This window comes from Ananas comosus, linkage group 5, assembly GCF_001540865.1.
Source record: "Ananas comosus cultivar F153 linkage group 5, ASM154086v1, whole genome shotgun sequence".
NCBI lineage: Eukaryota > Viridiplantae > Streptophyta > Magnoliopsida > Poales > Bromeliaceae > Ananas > Ananas comosus.
This window is the reverse complement of record NC_033625.1, coordinates 13,070,701-13,095,115: the sequence shown is the minus strand read 5'-3', so window position 1 is coordinate 13,095,115 and position 24,415 is coordinate 13,070,701. Positions and strand designations below refer to the sequence as shown.

Here is a 24,415-nt window from a genome sequence, read left to right as displayed (position 1 = left end):
CGAATAACAAATATATCCTTACAAAGTTTAACTTTCATATGTTCTTCCTATAAAAGTCGTAATATTTTCAAATATGTCCATCTGGTTTATTGCCGTTATAAAACTATTTATATTTTTAATTTTGCAATCACAAATATATCCTTCTAAAAACTATAATAGTATAATATAAATCGGTAAAAATGTCAAAAACTAACTAGGGTTGAGTATTTAATCTATGGTTAACTAAAATTTTCTAGTAAATTCTAACAGCTGAGACATATTTGAAAACATCAAAACTTTTGTAGAGACAATATATAAAAGTTAAACTTTGTAGGAATATATTTGTAATGCACTCTGTTTGTAGAGATCTATATGAAATTAACCCTTTTAAAAATTATAACAATCAAATCATATAATCTAATTTAATTGACTAAATATTGATGTGTTGCTAATGTAAACGCGTATTGTCATTGATGATGCGCCAATAATTGAAATGTTATATCATTTTTGCATCAACGATGCATCATAATTTACTTGACTAAATTATACCATAGGATTAGTGAATCATAACAAGTTTGACGCTTTGGTCCTCAACTTCAATTTATTATAATTTCTGATTCAAATTTTTTAAATTGTTACTTGTAAGTCTTATAATTTAATTTAATTGACTAAATATTGATGTATAAATAAAGTAGGAGTAATATGAAATCTTAATCACTGTCGTATCATCAATCACAACACCATCATATCAATATTATATATATTATATTAGCGACATATTAATATTTAATTAAGTAAATAAGATTGCGGTATTTGATTGCAATAATTTAGCAATTCAAACCCAAAAATTATAACAAGTTTTAGTTTTAGGATCAAAATGTCATGAACCTCATGGTTTGAGGACCAAAGTACAATTTAACTCTTTTTTAAGGTGTTTGTTGTATGAGTCAACATGCTTTTGCATACAATGGTACACACAATCACGTGGGGAATATTTTACTGTGTTTGATTGTCCAAGTTTTGAGATCACCATATAGAAGATTTTATTTTTCAAATAAAGTGTCATCACAAATCACAAAGATTTGTTTTTAGTGAAAATATATATATATATATATAAAATAAATAAATTAGCTAAAGTTTTAGAATTATAGATTTATTATCATATAATATTTTAATGAATATATATTCCTTTAAAGCGCCAAACTATGTAAATATATCTCTGTTGATGTTAGTTCACTGTTAAATCCTCACCGTTATCTCTAATTATTATATATTATATATAGGAGTCCAGCTATGGTGCTTGTAAAAGCACCAAGCATTTGGTGCTCGTAAGGTTTTTACCGTTAGATATATTTCTCGGATTATTTTCAACCATTAGATTATTCTATTCAACAAACCACCTACTCTACCCTATGGGACCCACATCATTCTAACCGCATATCTCTTAATCCAATGGCTAAAAATCTACAAGCACCAATAACTTGGTACTTTTAAAAGCATAGGAGCTCAATTCTTATATATAGTGTAGAACTATTATACTATCAAAATAATAGAGGATTTGATACTTCCGAATTTTTGACCCTTAGATTAAGAATTATATGGTTGGTATGATTACGGTCTCCCTAGAGCTGAGTAGTCTCCCTAGAATAATAATATTAATTCAAAAATTAGAAATAATCAAAAAAATTGATCTAAAGGCCAAAAAGTAAAAAATACCAGATCCTCTTTACTTTTGATGGTATAATAGCTCTACTCTTATATATATATAAATCATTATTGGAGAAATATTAGAGTTTGCCTAATAATTAATAATAATTAAGGACTTAAAAAGCTTCGCACGTGGAAGGAAAAAAAAAATTTTACACAAGTCACTAAACTCCAATCTATCTACAGCACCTGATACACCAAACGAGATTGCTTATTAAGAATTTAAGTGTCCATCAATACAAGTGTCCAATCAATACGAGTAGTACACATTGTACCATAAAATAGGGAGTAGTACACATTGTACCATAAAATAGGTGATGGGCCTTTTGCTTATTTAACGCTAACTAATACTCAAAATTTTCAATTTATACTAAAATTATCAAAATACACTTCTAAACTCCAAATCCAATTAGTAAGCCCTAAAAATTTGGAAATACTTGAAGGTAATTTTAAAAATCAATAAGGGCATTTTCATCAACCAAGTAAATATAGAAGATATATTCTCCTTTAGCAGCGCACGAAAGATTTAATAAAGAGTATGTTAAAAGCAGTTAGAATATACTGATACTAAAGAAAATAAATATTTCATACAGAAGTGTGTTGGTACACAAAGAATTTTGTCTGCATGGCACGCACACACACCTTACCGCACCGTGCTAGTAAAATTGTCCACAAGACCCTGTGCCGCGACACTTAAATCCTTGTTGCTCAGTTTAAACTCACAGTTAATTGCAAAGAGAAAGCATTATCATCACATCATCTTTGCTAACAAAATATGCAGGTCCACAATTCAATCCAGAAGAGCTTTCATAGAACAAGAATAGGTATAAACAGTTCCCAGAATTAAAAAAAAAAAAAAAAAAAAAAAGCTTCAGCAAATGTTGCATTAAACCAAATGCCCTCACCTGCTAAAATGGTGTAAAAGGAATGGTAAATTGAAACATGAGATGCGAGATCGACGGTTTTATCATGGATCACCAATAATTCATATAGGAAGGAAGAAAAAAAAAAAAACTAAAAAAAGAAAACTAAGTAGCCATTTCTATCATTCACTGTTGAACTACTTATTCTGATCAAGAAGAGAGGATATGTTAAGGTCATGTATAAGCATCAGGGAGATAGAACTCGGAAAGCGCCATCTTATCGCGAATCATTCGACCAGTCTTCGGCATAACATGCCAGTGGAGAACGAGGTCGATTTTCTTACCACGAAGGTTGTTTCCCTGTACACGCAAAAAATAATAATTATTATAATAAAACTATTTACACCTATATTGTAACTTAGGCGTCACAGACACGAACAGGGAACAAAGGGCACGACATGATTCAGATATGACGTCTCGGCAGCTTCAAAATATTAGGATGTGGACACAGCATGGATACGACTAATAAAATACAATAGTATTAACATAATAGTATATAATTATTGTATACAAATATTAATTTTGTAAAAATATTGTTATATTTCTCATAAAAACAACCACCATACATAATTATTGGGCTTTTGCTTATTTACTCCTGACTACTAGTCAAAATTTCAAATTTACCATGAAATTATGAAAATATCCTTCTAAACCTCCGGGGTTTGGGTATATCTGAAGGAATTTTTGGAAATCAATAAGAATATTTTGGTCAACCAAGGATATATTAGATATTTTTGAACTTTTGGAGGGTACATTAGATATTATCCCTAATTTATATTGTACAATAAAAAATTGTATGCATTCATCAAAAAGCCAAAATATTTATCATCTAACATTATATACGCATAATAAAATAAAATAATATATATATATAATTTTTAAAAGGATGTGCCACAGCCGCGCGTCCATGAGCATCAAACGTAGACACGCGAATGTCCGACATAGACATGCGAGGCCTATAGCTGCGTCCGTGATACATAGATCATAATGCATTTTGAGATGGGAATCTGAGCTCTAACCTTAATAGTCCTTTCATTTACAGAGATTTCCTAAAATGGTTTTGCCAAATTTAGGTAGATTTAATGGTTTTATGGTAACATAATTAAAAAGTATTCAGTCAAAAAACTGAACTGTTTAATTAGATTGTAAAATATTCTGTCAAAAGAGCTAAAAATACCAGCAAATTTTGATAATATCATACTTAGATCAAGTTCACTGTAAAAGATTAGTCAATAAAATCAAAATTCAGAGTTCAGGTAAACATTTCAGAATGCACTACAGTTCATATAAGCCGCTGTTCTTTTAGGGTGAATCAAGGAAGTGTAAAAGAAGCAAGAAATAATAGCTGAATTATAACCATATTTTCAGAAATGAATAAATAATAAAAAAATCAGAGTTTTCTACGAGCGAGAACTTGCCTGATCAATCAGAGGATACTTGGTAGGAACCCTTACTCGAAAATTCGCGTTGTCCTTATCAGGGACTATATGATCCCATAGAGAAATCTGATAAGAAAAATATCAAAAAGTAAGTTTCAAAACGTTAACTCTTCTACTGCATCAGCAATTCGACAGTTTCATTATTTTCCTTCAGTTTCTCTTACTACCACTAGCACATGATTAACTACCATTCGTAGACCGACCTAGTCTGACCCGAAAAATAACTGGATCCAAACAACGAATTCCAGTCCCAAAACTGGATCCAAACAAACAATTTAATTATTTTATATTAAAATCTGAGTCAGTTCCGAACTGATAGCTCAAAAAGTAAAGATAACTAGATAAGTTATATTATGCTACTTTTATAATTTAAAATAGTTTATTTTAAAAGGATATACGAAATGTCTGATTCTGGTACTTTTATTTTCAATACATAAATTTTGAATTTAAATTTTGACTTAATAAATACTTTATATATTTTTTTAATTTTGGTATAAAACAGTGTCCAACCAGGTTCGGATCCAAACACCTGATTTAAATTGCATCTGGATCCAGACACTATATGTTGTCCAAAATATTCAATACCCCTAGCGGTTGACCAACACGATTTTGACCCGGATCATGATTAAAATAAAAATAAAAATAAAACCCACTTTGACATGGACTCCAGAAGTAAGTTGGAATGATACCTGATTCACAGAATTCTTTGAAGTTTCATACTCAGCAGTCAAAAAGACGAATACCTGCAATCGAAATAAAATATACAATAGATTATACTGTGAATAATATGCAACTTAACTACAATTCTTTATAACTAAAGAAGACATGCAGACCCACATAAACATAAACTAAGGGAGGGATTAACTACTACCCACCCATCATATCAACATATCCAACAAAAATCTTACTTGATATGCTAAAGATACGAAGATTAATTTACCTTTAAGCTTACTCAATCAGAGAGCTTAAGCAGCGCTTTAAATATCATCGATTTACATTTACATGCATATATACAAGAATGTTTTGCAAGCAATGTATTCTCTTATTCTTTTTTGCTTATAAAATCCAGAATGCGACACCTCTATGATTTGGAATAGTCCTATATATAAGGTATAATAGGACTAAACATTTTAACTCGACTATAGCATTTTGAGCAGTGGCCAAGCCTAAGAATTTAAGAGAGCTAAGCATGCTAAGACTAGAATAGTTCTATGATGGGTGACCCCTCCTGAGAAGTAGGTAGTAATAGTTGGTATCAAAGCCAATCACTAGCCGGAAGTGTGAGATGAATGTTGGCTGAACTAGAGTCATATAGTGGCAAAGCGCGGATCCCCAACTGACAATCGTTGTGGGTGGAGCACGACTTGCTACAAGGTTGGCTAATGCTAGCAAGACGAGTCTCACATCGCATGGTGATTGTGAGTATGTTTGAGCATGGCGAAGACGCCAAGACTTAAAGGGGGGCTGAATGTTACACTAAGATTTGGAATAGTCCTATATATAAGGTATAATAGGATTAAATCTTTTGATCTGACTATAGTATTTTTGGCAGTGACTAAGTCCAAAAGGTTAAAAGGGTTAAGCACGCTAAAGCTAGAGTAATTCTAAGATGGGTGACCCCCCTAGGAAGCGGCGTGTCATATAGTAATACAATAATTGATGTTCTGAGAGGATTAGAATATATAGACTCCCTTATAGATCAATGGATATGGTTCAGAGAATCAACACAGGTTACAACTAAAGTTATAGATCGAGTTGGATATGTTCAGATACCATGTTTCATAAGAAACTTTTCCTGCACACCCCATCTCAAGCATGAATCAAGCCACCACAGTTAAAAGACCAAGCACAAATGAAGTTTACAGCATTGATATCCTCTCGGTGTCGAAGTATTACAGGTTCAGTCATATAGAAAAGAAGAAAAGAAAGGAGATCAGATACAGAAAATTAAGATTACCTGCTTTGTGTTCCACGTAAACAATGATTGCAAGTCCATAGATATGTTCAAGGTCAAGCTCACCTGTCATGCAACCCCAAAATATTATGCATACTAGGCAATATAATGCTAAAGAAAAACTGATACTGTGAAAGAAGAAGAAGGAGAGACAAAAAGAAAGAAAGAAATCAGCTGATCTTTTTATAATTGCGACAATTCTTTGTAAATGGCAAAATTTTGGAGGATATTGCACATTTTGGATCATGTTTAGAATAGAATTTTAAGCGAGCGTTCAGAAGCTTGCTTCGTGAACTCTCAATCTTAGTAATGCTTCAAACTTCAAAATGTATCAACGCAAACAACAACTTACAATGTCCATTGACAAGCAAGGTTTGAAGATTCTATTGTGGATTGAGTTTTAGCTCGGGCATTTTTAACAATAAATAAGATTTAGTGAAAAACATTAAAAACACACCAATTTAATGAATTTGGAAGATAGAACATGTTCTTTCAGCCAAACTTATCCATTCAACAGTTTCACAAATTCCAGTATGAAACTTCTAAAAACTAAAAAGGGCTGCTGATAATTAAGCGACAAATACTCTTCTATTGTGATCAACCTTGAATCTCCATCCATTTTCTGTGAGCATGTAATTGTGTTTCATATATATTACTTCTATGAGTTTACCATTTGGATCTAACTCACTTTGTTTTGCACACCGACAAATCTGAGAAAAAACTAACCAAAAGATACTAGTTTCTAGTGGGATGAGTACAATTCCAACATTAGCTGGAAAACAAGCCAACAATGAATGAAATGTATTCTCTTCAGATACATTTCACAACGACGGCATGATGCATAACAAGATGGACATAATCAAGTAGATAATATCAGTAGAGCAAAAAATAATAAGAAGAGTGTTGCAACCAGTTCTTTGTGAAAAATGATATGACCAAGCACAAGAAATCAACAATGTTGCACAAACCAATACTATTCATGAAAGACGGTTAAATTGTCACACAAAAGCGGATGGCAAAGAATAAGATGAACATAAACACAATAATATATATATATATATATAGAGAGAGAGAGAGAGAGAGAGAGAGAGTGTAATACACTGACTCTAGCAAATTGCGGAGTCCGAGTGTGTGGAATGAGTTGTGGAACTATCCTACATGTTCTAAAGGACTTAGACAAGTTTTTGGACAAGTTTGAGAGTGATTGGATGGCTAAAAGTGAGAAAGTGCATTGAACAGGCGAAAATCAGCCTTTTCTGCTTGGTGTACCGGTACAGCCATTATGGTGTACCAGTACACAATGCAGAAACGTGGCAGCAGGGCTATTTTGGTAATTTCACACTTTGATCCTATCTATTTCAGTCCAGCACGACTCTAGGAGCTCTGTGGAAGGGTTTTGAGACCAGAGGAGGGTTCTCCACCATTTCTCTCTCTCTCTCTCTAGGGTTTTTCTCTCTCTAGAGAAAAACCGTCGATTCGCGCCGTTTTCGCACCGCGCTCGTTGCTCGCGGATTGGAGGACTCAAGGAAAGTCTTTGGCACGTGGGGAGAAGGTGTTTTGCTGTGTTTCCNATATATATATCCAAATAAAATTATGTCTCTTCTTATAGTAAAAGGAGAAGCAAACAATAAAATATAAATTGCAATACCTCATCATTCCCAGTGAGCTGCTTCCTAAACCGATTTACCTTTATGACCTGAAGGAGAGATTATAAGATGTTATTGAAAAACAGCGCAAATTGCTACTTCATCATAGTTAAACTAATGTTGCAACATGAAGAGAATAAACCCAAAAACACCAAAATTGTGAGTTTAACTACAAGGTCCCCAATTTTTTTGCTCCGCAAATAGACTTACCTTTTGGATGAGTTTAAACGTCGCATGTATGAAAAATGCAAAATTAAAATAAAAATAAAAACATACATATGAGTTTGACCTTATATTCTTCCAAAGTTTTGTCCTTGAAAGGAAAGAAATACAAAAAATGCTAATATTTGCGATCTCTTTGCTTGGTAATCACATAAAGGCACTACAATTTTTACTATCAATATCATTCTAGCGGGACAGGTTTCTTGATTCACAAAATAATAATAATAATCAAAGTAGTAATAAATAAAAGTAAAAGGCGACCTAAAGTAAGCATCACAAGTAAGATAATAGTTCTTAATTTCTACTCGCATCTTTCGCAGAGGCAGTTCAGTAAGAACCGCTCTTTGTCAAAAAATACAGCCGACGCTGACACCGACGCCGATGGTACTTAGACCATCAAGGATCCGGGCAAAAGACGATGCTATCATTCATTGCATGATTAAGAGAATGTCTCAGTATGGGGCTGTTTGGTTCCTCAAAAAAGTTTGTAAAAAAGTTTTTCAAGAATCCAGTTTTTCATCCGTTTGTTTGCAAGAAAATCTAACATTTTGAAAAGTCTTTTTTTTTTTTTTTTTTTCAGATTTCACGAAAAACTAGTATTTTAGTTTTCCTAAAAACTAAGGAAATAAAAAAAAATTTCATGAAATTTTCATGAAATTTTCAACCAAACCGAAAACCAGAAGAGAAAAAATTTTCATGAAAATTTTTTTTTTCAGCACCTACTTGAAAGAGGGAATTAAGCAGGAAAACAAACTAGAAAACTGAAAAATTGATGTCGAATTCAAAAAAAAAAAAAAAAAAAAAAAAAAAAAAAAAAAAAAAAAAAAAAAAAAAAAAAAAAAAAAACTAGGGCTAATCAGATTCTTTCCAGCTTGTTAATTTCTATAAATAAAATAATAATAAATATTCAGGGGTACCAACTCCTATCACATCAATCTTTTATGGATACGACTCACAAATGACACGATTCGTCTGATCTCCGCTATGCATTATGTACTACTGTGTTCAATGAGATCGATGATCTTCGATAATACGTGATGAAATTTCTACGATCTCATCAGAGAACGCAGGAACATATTCTCTAGAGGGGGATTTTTGGGTGTCAAGATTGAAGGGGGTTTACTTCGGCGTGGGCGCGGACGGAGGGGGAGTTGAAGGCGTCGAGGAAGGAGGCGGCGCAGGAGAGAGCCGCCAGCAGGAGGATGGAGAAGGTCGCCAGGGCGTTCACCCGCTGCCACAACGAGAACATTTTTTTCCTATTTTGTGCTGACTGCCCGCCCACTCCTGACGGCGAAAGGGAGGGTGTGAGGGAGAAGACGGGCAGAAGAGAGAGAGAGCGGAAGAGGAAAAAGTAACACTAAAGTCTGGCGTTACTGTTCCTGGGGGAGCTTTTGGACTACTGATTCTTTGTGTGAAATTACGGAAAGATTGCGTTACCCGCGGTGAGAAAGGACGATGGAAAAGTACTCTATTTATTTCTGTATGTAATCGACGATGAGAAAATAACTATTTATTTTCGTACGTAATATTGCGTTTCGAGTCGGTTACAATATATTTTTTGCGATTCCATCGGAGAACGCAGAAACATATTCCTATATATTTTTTCTCAATTTCATTCTATCTAATAGCGTTAAATTGACCTCAGTACCAAACTAAGCCTGAGTCTTAAAAACTTAGGTAAACTTCAAATACTATTTCTGTGGTTTCGCACTTTTTAACTTTAGTACCATGTGATTTAAAGTGTATCAAGTCAGTATCCTATGGTTTCATTTTTATCTTTTCATCAGTTTTTTCGTTAATATTTCGTTAAATGTATACAAAAAAAACTTCAGAATACCCACCTAGGTTTATCGAATATTCACTTTAGTACCCTTTAGTCTCAACATTATCACTAATTTAATGAAAAAATGAGTAGAACCGATAATAAAAAAATAAAAATAAAACCATAAGACACTAAATTGATATATTTTAAACCACAAGGTATTAAAGTGAGAAAGTGTGAGACCACTGGAGTGGTATTTAAAGTTTTCCCTAAAAACTTTGTAAGGAGGTTTTGTTTTGGATTACGGAGGGATTGCATTATGTACGATGAGAAAGTATGTTGGAAAAATATTCTATTTATTTTTGTACGTAATATTGCATTCCGCATATCGCGATGAGTCGGTTACAATATATTTTTTGCAGTTCCACCGGGGAACGAAGAAATATATTACTATATGCTTTTACCGGAACTCTACTTTATCTACTAGCGTCAGATGGAACTCAATATCAAACTTAGTACAAATAAAAAAATAGGTATTTTAAATTTTTATTTATAAAAATAGATTCATAAAAGTGGTGAATCAATTCACTGCTTTTAGACGGGCAGAAGAGAGAAAGAGAGTGAGAAGAAAAAGTAACAATAAGTCTGGCGTTCTTGGGCGAGTTTTTGGACTACTAAGCCTAAAAAAAATTTTATATATAAAAATAGGTATCCAAAATTTTTATTTATAAAAATAAGTTGATAAAAGCGATGAATTAATTCACGCCCCTTTTATCCTAATTTATATATTTTCTACCTCCAAACTTCAAAAAATATATAGTATTAAACACTAAAAATAATTTTAATCTTTTGAAGAAAGCGATGAATGATTTACCGTACTTAAAAAACGGTAATTTATTTACCGTATAGATCTAGTTTTGTAAATAATTTTTTTAGAGGACTTTTTTTTATAATTATAGTAAAAGTTAGAGAAAACTCATTTATAGATACTCAATTTTTCACCATGTCTTTCTAAGTTTTAAAATTTATATTTTATCTTCTCAATATTTTAAGTTGTTGCATTTAGCCCTCCTTGGTTAGGGTTTTATCATTATTCCGTTCATTTTTTATAATTTATACCGAAAATACTTTTCAAAATGACAGCAATATATTAAAGAATTTTTTTTTTTTTCTTATGGAAGAAGTAAAGACAATTTAGTCAATTTGTCCTTTCCATTAACATCGCACCTTCCTAAAACTATTTCTGAAATTTTAAAAAGACAAAATGTAGATTTTGAAAGTCAGGAAGATAAAGTAAAAGAAAAAATATTTACAGAAAGGTTTTCTGTAATTTAGCTTAAATAATATATTGAAATTAGATGAGCCTAATAAGTTGAGTGAAATTGCGCTCCTAACGTCCAGGTAAGTTGAGTTCGGTCGATGCCTGAGAACACTGTTGCTGAGCTCTTAATAAATGCGATAGATGCGTCCTTCCTATCAACACGTGTTTTTAGGATAGTTGATTAGTGCTTACGATCCACACAATTTTTACCTGTTTTGTTCATAAAGCAAAATAGGATAAAAGTGATTTTCGGCCATAAACGTTCATCAAAACTCATACTTCTCAAAATATTGTCATTAAATTTAGCGCGAATTGGACCAAAGTAAGCCAATTTTGAAAAAAAAAATATAACTAATAAAATAATAAACAAAAAGTAATCTATCTTCCACATCTCTCGCTTTCATGTCATTCATTTTTTGTCAAAACAAAGAGCGAATATTTGAAAAACTTTAGTTTTACAGCTATACAAAAGTTTTACTTGAACTCTAGTTCACTCAAAAGTATATTTAAATCTAAACCTCACTTTTGGTGAAATAAACTGGCAAAGAGTCACGTATGCAGAAGATTCTCAAAATTTGAGCAATCTTAGTGCCCATTTACAACAAAATTAGATACACTTGACTTTGACGGTGAGTTGGGTCGAAATCATATAAGAATACGCGTACGATGTACCTAACATCAATCAATATCAATATCAATATAATTACATTAAAGGGCGAAGCGTCAACCCCTCTCCGCATTTTCGGATCGTGGGTCCTGCCGAGCACTATTTTTTTTTTATCCTGTAGACCTCTACCATTCCCCTCCTCTCTCTCTCTCCTCTTCTCCTCTCCTCTCTCTCTCCCTCTCCTTCTCTCCCGTACGCCTCCGCCGCCTACGCGCCGTCTCCGCCGCCTACGCACCGCCTCCACCTCCGCCTCGCATAAGCACCGTACGGGCCAATCCTCTGTAGATCCCCTCTCTCTCTCTCTCTCTCTCTCTCTCTCTCCGTGGTTTCGGACCTCTGCCCTCTCCGTGCCATCAAATCCCACAAAATCGGGCAATGCTGATGTTCGTGCCTTCAAATTCCGCAAAATCGGCGACAAATATCGCTGGAGATCCTGCTCCTTACAATCCGCAAGATCCCGCGACTGCCACTCATAAATAGTGGAAAATTTTGGAGCTCTCCATCGAAATTAGTGCTTCGTCGATGGATTTGGGGGGAGGAGTAGGAGATTAAGGGATCGGAAATGGGAGAGGAGCCATCGAAGGAGTCAGAGGTGGAGGAGGCGAAGGAGGAGAAGGCGCATGATGGCCCCAAGGACGTCGTCCCCGTGGAGAGTACGATCTCTGTTTCTTTTCATTTTTTTAAAAAAAATTGTTTTATCTGTTTTTGTCTAATTTGTGTGCATTGTTGAAGGATTTGTTGAGCGAAAGAAGCAAATTTTAGGATGAAATTGATAGGATTGTATCGCGATTGAGGCTTAGTTACATAGATGTAGATGTTGATGTGTAGTTTTTTTTAAGGTGATTTTCGAAATTTTTTTCAGAGACCTAGATGATTTGGATGCAGAGGGCGGTGGTCCTGTGGACACTCTATCAGGAGGCAATGATGATATAGGATGGGCTTATTTCTATAGAGATTTAATTTGTACAAATTACAAATATAGGATGGGCTTATTTCTATAAATTTCTACATTATATATTGGAGGCAATGATGATAAAAAAAGAAAATAGGAATCTCATTTAGTTTCATAGTTAACCGCAGTTTCTTCTTATTGATTGAATTCTCTATTCAGTATTGACATCTGTTTATATTAATTCGTTTTGTTTCAATTCTTTATATTCTCATGCCTTCTTCAATTCCTTTTTCTTTTTCTTTTTTTTCTATTTTTGGTTCTTTTCTTCCTTCTTCACTCTTCCCTATTATTTGCCCTTTTCTTTCATGCTTCTTATTATTGTAAGAATATTGACTTTCATATAGTCAGGACGATGCTGAGCATTTGGTAAAATTACTCTTTACACTTTTATGTTCTCTCTTTTTTTTTAATAAAAAGCAACTATTATAAATATAAATTATTAGCAATAATTATTAAAAAAATTATTAGAATTAATATAGTAAATTGTTAAAAAAAAAAAAAAAAGCTATCCGCAGCGAAGCGCGGGTTTTTAACTAGTGGACCATAATATTTAGATTGTATTTGATAATAAACATGTTTCTAAGCAAGGCCCAATGGGTATTGCAATTTGTAGATTAGGGCAAGGCCCAATTGGTGTTGCTATTTGTTTCCTTCCAATAATGATATTAAACTTAAAGCCCATCCACAATCCCAATAAATTGTTTTGGGCCGGGCTAATATTTCCGGTAGCCCGATTCGTACCCGGCTTGATTCCACTTTTATACATCATACAATGTATATCACTTTAAGGATTGGAACTTGGGACCTCGGATACCAACAAACAACCAAGTCCTTTGCCACTTGTGCTAAGAACGATCGATTTATAGTGTGATATAGTTAAGAATATATATAATTAGAAATATAGTAGTTACATTGTATCTTATTTCAATAAATGTAATGAAAAATTCTGTAATTATAAATAATTGATTTGATTATATAAAGTTGAGAAATGTATTCATAAAAAAATTATCACTTTATATATGGGTGGTGGGATTATCTCCTATGTAGGAAAAAAAAAAAATTAGTTTAACAAATTATAGTGCGGTAAGCTTTTTTTTTTTTTCTTTTTTTGTTTAAAACTACTCTCTCCAATTGCTGCAGTTGGAGCTACGACCAATTTGGTCATAAGCCCAACTATATAGTTGAGCCTCCTCATGTAGTTCTAATTCAACAGTTGAATGTAAATACATCAAAATAAATAACAGATTATATGTATACGCAGTTACAATTGTAGCATAATTGCAATAGTGCGCAACAAAATAGTGTTGGCTTAAATGAGCCAGCATCCTGCCTTGTGGCAGAAGGCCATATGAGACGAGTCATGTTCGAAATGGCGTGAGGCTGGATTGGACCGAGTCATGTTCGAAGTAGTGTGAAGTTGGTTGGATCGAGTCACAATCGAGACCCGTGGGCGTTGTATCTGTACACGCTTTAAGTGAATTGGTGCTTTAAGTGAATTGGTTGCGTATTTCTAACCGCTCGAGCTTTTGGGATTAATGATTAGTACCAACGATCCGATAAATAGCTCCTAAATTGCATTGGCTGGGTAAGGTATGCTTAGTTTTATGAAGGATTCTTGTTGCCTTTACGAAACCGGCATTGCTAGTTATCTAAAAGATCGATTTAGTAGAAAATTGATCCAAAAATATATGTTAACACCTCTGCTTATGTGCATAATACACATAAAAGAAAGAAATAGGCCAATAAATATATATTAACTCATTAAATATAATAAAAAAATAACTATTAAATATTGAAGTTAGGGATCGAACCTATAATTTGAAATGATGAATATGAAAGGCATATAAAATTAATAAATAAAGTGACAGATGGAGATTCAATCTATTAAATATAGTGTTACTATGTTATCTATTAGATGTTGAAGGTGGGGACTAAAGCCACATAGATCGAATCCACGACCTTATAGAACGAATAGATTCAATGTTAGCTCTAATAGTGTGGTACCGTATTAACTAAAAGATTGATTTAGTGGAAAATAAACATAGAAATATGTATTCATATTACTATCCTGTTACTAGGGGTACATGTGGCTAGGATAAACTCTGGTTGAATCCAACACTACATTCGATAGAATGCAAATATGGATATCAATATTTAGCATTCAATATATATTCGTATCAGAATTTACATTTGAAAAAAAATAAAAATGTATGAATACGAATATAGTTTTTTTAAACAATCCGACAGTATTCGACAATTATTCACCCCTTACAAATAAAAAGGATGTTAATATATATTGTAAGGAGATAAATTATTTTTCTGTCATGTTCTTCATTTATTTTACTATAAATTTCATATTAAAATTATATTTATATTTGTTAAAATATTAAAATTTTATTGAATAAAAATACTTACAAAGTTCAAACACGAGTACAAACATTTAATTCCTTCTAATTTTAGTTTATAATTATACATGCATATATTAGTATATATTATTATCTGAATAATATCGAAATGCAAATCTAAATCCAAATCCGTTATTAACGGACGAAATTTAGCATATAATATGTATCTGCTATAGTGTTTCTGAGCTTTGGATAGGATTGGCTTCAGTATTAATGACTGGTCGACACTTCTGGAGAGTGTCGGACTGAATCGGAGTCGTTTCTGCACGAAATGGATGCAGAAATGGACTCGGCGCACTCAAATAAGCAAAACTGGAGTTTTGCCAGATTCAGGCACCCAGAACACGGTTTAGGTCGCCCAGAACTGAGTGCTGAATTTAACTGGAACTGGAAGCCAATTCGGATCCTATGTTCCGGGTGCCGAGAAGTGGGTCCGGAAATTCTACATCATGAATATCGTTTGTGTTGACACGTGGCGGGTGGTAGGTGAGGTCCGCCGGAGCCGTTTACGGGCGCAGCACACCGCGAGCGGAGAGTCCGAGGAGGAAGCCTTGTGTAGCCTGGAGGATTTGGGCGCCCATAACGTGGGTCCGGGCGCCCGGAAGTGCCCGTTTCTGCTGAGTTGCAGGTTTACAGCTGATGTTCCTGAGGCTTATGGGACCGTTCTAACATCCTATAAATAGATGGTGTGCGACCCTAGTAAGCTCTTTTCACCTGTTCTTCACAGAGAAGCCTCATATTGCATTTCTAACCCTCAGATTTCCTCAAATTGCATCCAATCTTTCAAACGGAAGGTAGTGGAGTGCTGATTCTGTAGTTCTTCAGCGACGACCTCCAATGTTTTGGTTTGTACGCGACGTAGGAAGGTCGGATCGCGGTGAAACTTGGTTTGCTGGATTCTAGACTTCCAGAGGAATCCACGAAGCCCTAAATTGCAGATTTTGATTGAAGTTAGCTCAGTCGAACCCATGTTTTCCTCTACTGTTGTTGCTTTGGACAGAATTGCAAGTTTTTGAGCTTTTCTTGGGGTGAACTTTTGAAACAGGGGTTTTGTGGAGTTGAGACACATTCCCTATCAACCAGTACTGGATTTGGAACTTGTCTCATCTGAGTTGGAGATTATTAGGTGAGTTTTGACATTGGAGTTGAGATATTTAGGTTTAAGTGCTGAAATTTTGGGTGAAATGAGGGATTTTGGTATTTTTGGTGCTTGAACCTTGATGTAGCTTTGTTGCTGACTTGAGGGTGTTTCGGTTGATCCAGCAGGTTTTCCGCAGCTGAGAGGGAGTTCTTTGCTGCCAGGGATTAGCTCTTGAGGTAGGTGTATCATCGGTTTAGCTCCTAAGTGCATGTTTAGTCGACGTGTATTATTTTTGACTGCAATATGAATATAGAAGCATGCTGAAATGAATACTTACAACATACATGTTGGACTTGAAATTTGACTTAGGAGAAAACCAGCGTTTGACTCATCATATGTTTCTACTACCTGATTTAGCTCTAGGAGCCGTGGTCTGGTTGTATCACTGCTGTTTCAGCGCGGTGGATACTCGGGGTAGTTTCAAATACATTTACGCTCATGCTGGGACGCCGAGCTTATTTTTATAGTAGAGTCTAGGCTATTTCGGGTTGTCGGGTGCCGTCGGGGTGGACGGTGGACCCAGATTTCTGTTTTTGATATCATATTGTGCCGAGGGCACGTGGGTTCGGTTTCTAGACCTGTTTTGACCCTAGCTACTTGCCTTTGACTTGTTAGAGCCTGATTGAGCTCGACAGAGATACGCTTGTATATTCGGTTGGGTAGCGCCCACGAGTGCCACTCCGGAGTTGGGCTTAGTGCTTTTGCGTTGGTGTCGTTTGTACAGGTTGGACTTGCTCTCCATGGGCTGGTTAGCGTGGAGGTATCTGGTTAGTTGCAATCTGGCAGGACGGGTGTGTTCACAGTCCTAGGGACGGGTATGATTACAGTCCCTATACAAGATTGGGTCTGAGTTGACACTGTTCTATAGTTGGTTAGATTTAGAGCATGATAGTATAGTGACATATAGCTGTAGATTTGTTCCAGCTTTTCTTACTATTTATTGCTTATCCTGTAAACTTAGTGGGTGCACCGATGAGTTGAGGGTGGTACCCACTGAGGACTACTTGTTTTTACAGTAGTTCTCACGCCCTATTGTTACCCCATTTTTTTGTAGAGCCATCATCTTCGGCTGCTGCTATTGCTGATCAGGATCGAGGTAAGGGCGTCGCGAGTTAGAGCCCTACTAGACGAGTTGAGCTATAGGTGCCCCTACAGCAAGTNCTTCGGCTGCTGCTATTGCTGATCAGGATCGAGGCAAGGGCGTCGCGAGTTAGAGCCCTATCAGACGAGCCGAGCTACAGGTGCCTTCAGCAGGTTGTTGTTTTTTGTTAGAGTTCATGTACATAAAGACTTTTAACTCGCCAATGCGAGTAGTTTTGTATCTTGGATTTGATGTATGTGTATGGAACTCGATTTATGTTTATTTACTGGTTCTTCTAGCAGCTCTATACTACTGGTTGTAGTATTGTTTGATTACAGGTACTTTTACTTTCGCTTCGTATACAAAGGAAATACCTATATAAACGGCGGGTCTGTTAGCGAGCCCGGGGAAACGAGTAATCCGGGGCGTGACATCCGCATTCAAATTCAAAATATGAATATAAATATATTTTATCAAAAATATGATCATATTGGGCCATGTTTACCTTTACGTGTAATATTATTATTTTTGGGGTAAACTTCAAATACCCCCCCTTGGTTTCACACTTTCTCAGTTTAGTATCCTATGATTTAAAGTGTATCAAGTTAGCCCCTATGGTTTCGTACTTTCTTTCTTTAGTACTCTGTGGTTTAAAATGTATCAAGTTAGTACTATGTGGTTTCATTTTTCCCTTTTCATTATCAATTTCACTAATTTTTTTCGTTAAATCAGTGACGAAGTTAAAACTAAAGAGTACTAAAGTGAATATTCAATAAAACTAGATGAGATATCTGAAGTTTTTTTTGTATATAATTTAACGAAATATTAACAGAGGAAAAAAAAACTAGTGATAAAGTTAAAACTAAAGGGTATTAAAATAAATATTCGATAAATCTAGATAGGGTATCTGAAGTTTTTTGTATATAATTTAACGAAATATTAACAAAGGAGCTGGCAAAAAGAGAAAGATGAAACCACAGAATGCTAAATTGATACACTTTAAATCATAGGATACTAAAATGAAAAAATATGAAATTATAAAGTACTAATAAATTGTTACACTTTAAATTATAAGTTACTAAAATAAAATCATAGGGATGGTATTGAAATTTTCCTTTATTTTTTACAAGTCCGTACAAACGCTTTTTTTTATATGTTTTATATTTTTTTATTTATTTATTATAGACAAGCTCCCTTCAATGTAGCAGCAACCTGCAGTGCACACGTCCTCTGTTTCCACGTGAACACAATAAATGTGTAACACATATTATTATAATGGATCAAATGTGGAGCAACTAATATTATTAAATTATAATGGATCTAAAAAATTAGATCTAAAAACCTCCCCGTGATTTCGCACTTTTTTATTTTAGTACCAGATAGTTTAAAATGTATCAAATTAGTATCCTATAGTTTCTCACTTTATTACTTCAGTACCCTGTGGTTTAAAGTGTATTAAGTTAGTACTCTGTGATTTTATTTTTGTATCAAGTTAGTATTCTATGGTTTTATTTTTGTATCAAGTTAGTACTCTGTGATTTTTAAACCACAGGCTACTAAAGTGATAAAGTGCGAAATTACAGAGTACTAAAGTGATAAAGTGCGAAACCACAGGGTACTAACTTGATACACTTTAAAACACAGGATACTAAAGTGAAAAAGTGCAAAACCACAGAGTACTAACTTGATATAATTTTTGTATCAAGTTAGTACTATGTGATTTTTAAACCAGATGCTACTAAAGTGATAAAGTGCGAAACCATAGAGTACTAAAGTGATAAAGTGCGAAACCATAGGCTACTAACTTGATACACTTTAAAACACAGGATACTAAAGTGAAAAAGTGCAAAATTACAGGATACTAACTTGATACACTTTAAACCAAAGGATACTAAAGTGAGAAAAAGTAAAACCATAAGGGGGTTTTTGAAGTTTTCCCTTATTTTTTTATGTATTTATTTCCATATTTTCATCCCCTCTCACTTCACTTTGACCAGATCATATCCAAACCTAGTGTTGACAAATTTTGTCCCTACGTTGTACAGTGTACTACACTACTCACAACACAAGAATCTATATGTTGATACGCTCCAAATAGGGATGTCAATCTATATGGATATCCGAAATTTTATTCGAATCCGAATCTGAATGAAACGGATATATCTGATACTAAATAGATATGGATTCGTATATGAATATCAAAAATAGAAATCCGACGGATACGAATTCGAATATGAATTTTGACTGTACCCGATCCGAATCCGAACCCGAATTTATTTTGTATTATATAATATATATATATATATATATATAAATTTGATGTTATATTTAAATTTGTATTTTAAAAATTTAGATTTAATATAATATATTTTAAAATATTAAAAAAAAATAATTATTTCGGGTTCAAATTTTTGGGTTCGGGATCGGGTTCGGGTTTCGGATTATTGGTCGGGTTCGGGTTTGGATATGAATTTTTAAAATCCGTAAGGTTCGGGTTCGGGTTCGGGTTCGGGTTCGAGTTCGGGTTTCGGATTATTGCTCGGGTTCGGGTTTGGATATGAATTTTTAAAATCCGTAAGGTTTGGGTTCGGATTCGGATTCGGGTCTCGAGTTTGGAGTCGGGTTCGGGTTCGGATTTCTAAAAATTCGTCCCGAATTCGACCCATTAACGTCTCTAGCTCCAAAGCAACGGGGAGAAAAAAATGTGGTAATAAATTAAATTAAAAATCTCACATAATTTTTGAATCGGAGTTGGTACTTAAATATCAACAATAGCTTTGACTAGTAACTTTTTCTTTTTTATTTTCTTAAGATCGTTCTGAATATTTGTTCGGTATATTTTTTAATTTATTTAAAAAATTAGATATTTGATTGATGTAGGGTGTGATATAAGATTTAGAATAAAATATCATATTAGGACTTTAAATTATTTTTTATAATAAAATAAATTATTTTATAATTAAAATGTATCATCCTAAATTATGGATAATAAAATTTTTGAAGAAGTGAAAAATCAAATTCTTTATTTTTAATTGTATTAGAAAATTATTATATTAAATAAATTATATTTGAATAACTTATTTTAATATTCAAATATGGATAAATGCTTTAAAACTCAAATCAACCTGGCCAGTTGGATTGTGGTCGGTAGTTAAATTGGTTCGGTTCAGCCCATTAAATTGAACTATCTTAAATAAGAATTTAAGTAGCATGACACCGAGTCATACCGAAAATTTACCGGCACGATATGATATGATGCGTGCCGGACTGTGTCGATACTTATCAGTCACAAAAAATATGTGTGCCAACACGTAACAAAATAAAATATTTATTTTCTTTAGCAACAAAATATACCAATTATTTATTATATATTTTTATTAATTTTTTTAACTTTATTGAAAAAATTATTTATTAATTTTAAAAATAAATGATTTTGAATTGTGCCATCAGTACGGGAGCTGTATCGTGCCGATATTTTGTTAGCACGATACGGTACGGTAGATACGGCTCGTGCCGATGAATACTTTAATTCTTGATCTTAAAACCAGCTTTGACCCGTTCAGACCAGTAGACCATATTTCTTTTTATTATATATTTCAATAATCAATAATTAATTAAAAATACGCATTAGTTTCTAATAATTTACACTTTGAATATATTTTTAATTATTATATAATAATAACAATATTCAAAAATATAGAATACTATACTCAGTAAATATTTATGACATCACGCTAACGTCATTGAATCCAGTGATATTTTATTGTAATTTTTTTGATAAATATGATGAACAAATTTTTGTTGATTTGAGATAACTCTTTAATATAAATTTAATGTGCGTCTGTACGTACATTCAATTAGTGTTTGATAAAATATATTTGATTGTTTGTGAATATGATCTTTGCTTGGCTTAAATACATTGCCAAAACTCCATGCGAAGTGGCACATAAAATAGGCTATGGTTACTATACTCTTACGAGTAAATCCTCTTGAACTCGTAAATTTTCAACCATTGGATAAAGATATGTACGGTTAGGATGATAGTGACCCCCAATTAGGATGAAAGTGTCTCATAAGGCTGAGTAGATGGTTGGTTGAATAACATAATTTAACAGATGGAAATAATCAAAAGAGTAGATTTAACGGCTGAAAACTTAAAAATACAAAGGAACTTATACTTATAAAAGTTTAGTAGCCGGACTCTATCTGGAAATGTGATAATTAAAAACACTTATTTTATATTTAGAAGATTAAAATATATTAAAACGCTTTTAGCCCTGTCTTTTGTTATGCCACAAAATTACAGTAATAACTGCCACCGAAGAAGAAGAAGAAGAAGAAGAAGAAGAAGAATAATGATGTAAGCATTGGCAAACGGTCCAAAACTTCACGCAATAAATCAGTTATCATGTAATATATTTTCTGTAATCCCATCAAAAGACGCAGAATCTATAATTCTCTATATATATTTCCATCTTAAATGAACCTCCATACTAAAAGGGCTACTACACATAAAGTGACATAACTCACAAGGCCACATTTAAGGGAAACAACACAAAGAAGCATTGCATAAAACTGCATAATAACAGCAACATAGTAGAGACAAAGCCTCACTTCCATTCAAGTGTTCATAAATATATTTATATTTATTTATAAAGCATAAAAAATTGAGGGACAAAATCGTAGCCCTAATTACTCAGGAGTGGAGTGAGAGGACCCAAAAAAAAAAAAAAAAAATCTCAATAGGGCCAGCTCAATTACAGCTGGGAAAAACCCTACCTACTCACAGTTGCACATTTTGCATCCTAGCCCCTCCACTTTCTCATAATAACACATCCCACTTTGCCGCCCTCCGGTTCAAAAAATTATATATTTTAGATTTTAAAATTACTAACCGTATATCTTAATTTGTAAATAAAGATAAAATTATGAGGGAGTAAAGTGTGAATTTTTTTAAAGAAAAAAGTGGCAGAGTGAAAGGGCGTAAAACCAGGGGGGGTGAATTGGAGATTATTCGGAAAATTGTGGGGGGCGAATCAGGTTTGGAGCTCGCGCTCCGCGAACGCGTCGAGATTGAAGAAGTCGGCGACGTCGGGGAATTCGCCGATGTCGAAGTCGGCACCGAACAGGGCGTCGTCGCCGAGTTCGCCCAGCTCGTCGTCGCCCTTCTCGAGCCCATCAAACCCTAGGCCGATGTACGGGAACGGGAGCCCCAGCTCCTCCATCAGCTCCGCCACCGTCTTCACCGGCGCCGGCGCCGCCTCCCCCTCCGCCGCCGAGGAGGAGGCGGAGGCGGAGGAGAGGTCGAGCACGGAGGAGGGCGACGGCGCCGAGAACGCCTCCGCCGCGGCGGAGGGGGAGGAGCCGGCGAGCTCCTCCGCGAAGCGGCGGGACGCGGCCTGGTAGGCGGCGGCGGCGGCCTCGGCGGTGTCGAAGGTGCCGAGCCAGAGGCGCGTCCGCGTCTTAGGGTTTCGGATCTCCGCCGCCCACTTCCCCCACTTCCGCCGCCGCACACCCTTGAACCGAGCGGAGGGCGGCGACGACGACCTCGGCGGCGACGGCGACGACGACGACGACGACGACGACGACTTCGGGTTCTTCGGTAAGCTCCTCTTCGCCCTCGATCTCTTCATTAGGGTTTTAGGGTTAGGGTTAGGGTTTATCGGGTAGACGAAGAACTCGGCAACGACGCGCCTCCCACCGCCGACTCCTCCCTCGTCCTCGCTCGACTCCGTCGCATCTGGGTCGTCCATCACGACCCGAACCTTCCTCACCGACGGCCGAGATTCGATCTGGTTCGTCGACTCCAACCTCTTATTATTAACCCTTCGCTTCGACCCCGACATTTTCATTTTCATTTTCATTTACTTTCTCTCTCTCTCTCACTCTCTCTCTCTCTCTCTCTCTCTCTCTCGATCAAAATTCTCAACAAAAATCGAAATAATCAGGAACAAATCCAGATCTTAAGAAGATGAAGAGGAAATTACACGCTTCTATATGCTGGAACCCAAAGTACTTCACCCCAAATCCAACCCTGATTACAACAAAAAAAAAACAATTGAGGATTTAATCTAAGAAAATATGAAAAAAAAAAATTGAAACAAAAAAAAAAGGATTATATTATACCTTCGCATGGAAATCGATTTCCAACCCACTAACAATAATAATCTCTGTTGCATATGTGAAAAGGAAATGGAGAAAAAAGAATGCATATATCTCCTCCTCTTCTTCTTCTTCTTCTTTTTGCTCTCTCTCTCTCTAAAACCCTAATAAAAACACACACACTCAGGAGAGGAATATATTTAGAGGGACGGAAACAGAAATAGAGAAAGATAAGAGTGGGGGCGAGAGAGATCACAATCCTACGGCTGTGATTTCGCACCTAATCCTCCTTCCTTTCTCTCTCTCCCTCTGTTTATGGAATAAAATATATATATATATATATATATATATATATATATATATATATATATATATATATATATATATATATATAATATACATATTATTAATAGCACCGATTTATTATTTCTTGATTTAGTTTGAAATTACGGAGAGATTGCGTTACGTGTGGTGAGAAAGTATTGAAAAATACGTTGAAAAAATATCAGAAGCATATCCTTATATGCTTTTACCCTAACTCCAATTGCGGGGAGATTGTGTTACGTGCGATGAGAAAGTACTATTTGTTTTCGTACGTAATATTACATTTGCATATCGTCGGTTATGATATATTTTCTGCTCTCCCACCGAAGAGCGCAGAAATATATCTCTATATGCTTTTATCTTAATTTCATTTTATAGTGCTATTATATTTTTGGCCCTTGGATAAAGGGATGTACGGTTAGAATAATATTGATTTTTTAGAATTGAGTGGATGATTGATTGAGCAGTGTTATCTAACGGATGAAAATGATTAAAGAAATAAATCTAACGATGAAAAACTTAATAGCACCGAATGTTTGATTTTGTTGATAGCATTATAGCCATACTCTGTATATATTATTTTTGTTAAGTTTTGGTAAAAAGAAAATATGTTCTTTTATTATATAGGAACAAAATCTCTAAACAGATTTTAATGAATAAAAAAAATTAAATAAAAAAAAGGGAAGGAGTATGGAAAGTTTGTGATTGGACCAATAGTTCTGTATAATAAAATTTAAAATAATAATAATTAAATATTTATGATAAATTTAATTTGGTTTAATTTGAATTT

General features: G+C 34.6%; 2 protein-coding genes across 2 annotated transcripts; both read right to left on the bottom strand.

Moving 5' to 3' along the window:
- LOC109709840 (probable signal peptidase complex subunit 3) lies at positions 2,473–9,200 on the bottom strand. Its single transcript, XM_020232181.1, has 6 exons — positions 8,994–9,200; positions 7,651–7,698; positions 6,006–6,068; positions 4,738–4,791; positions 4,028–4,114; positions 2,473–2,909 (listed from the first exon to the last, which is right to left on the bottom strand). The coding sequence occupies exons 1-6, from the start codon at positions 9,117–9,119 to the stop codon at positions 2,784–2,786; spliced, it is 504 nt and encodes a 167-aa protein (XP_020087770.1). The 5' UTR covers positions 9,120–9,200; the 3' UTR covers positions 2,473–2,783.
- LOC109710021 (dehydration-responsive element-binding protein 2D-like) lies at positions 21,814–23,468 on the bottom strand. Its single transcript, XM_020232433.1, has 2 exons — positions 23,326–23,468; positions 21,814–23,233 (listed from the first exon to the last, which is right to left on the bottom strand). Exon 2 carries the CDS (start codon positions 23,061–23,063, stop codon positions 22,236–22,238), a length of 828 nt encoding a protein of 275 aa, XP_020088022.1. The 5' UTR covers positions 23,064–23,233; positions 23,326–23,468; the 3' UTR covers positions 21,814–22,235.

What these genes read in the sequence shown, in the direction of transcription:
- LOC109709840 (XM_020232181.1), bottom strand. Translation starts at nt 9,119, where the DNA reads ATGTTCTCGTTGTGGCAGCGGGTGAACGCCCTGGCGACCTTCTCCATC. An exon ending in CAAAGAATTCTGTGAATCAG is followed by an intron (nt 4,115 to 4,737) that starts GTATCATTCCAA and finishes TTTTCTTATCAG; the next exon opens with ATTTCTCTATGGGATCATAT. An exon ending in AGTATCCTCTGATTGATCAG is followed by an intron (nt 2,910 to 4,027) that starts GCAAGTTCTCGC and finishes TTGCGTGTACAG; the next exon opens with GGAAACAACCTTCGTGGTAA.
- LOC109710021 (XM_020232433.1), bottom strand. Translation starts at nt 23,063, where the DNA reads ATGAAAATGAAAATGAAAATGTCGGGGTCGAAGCGAAGGGTTAATAAT.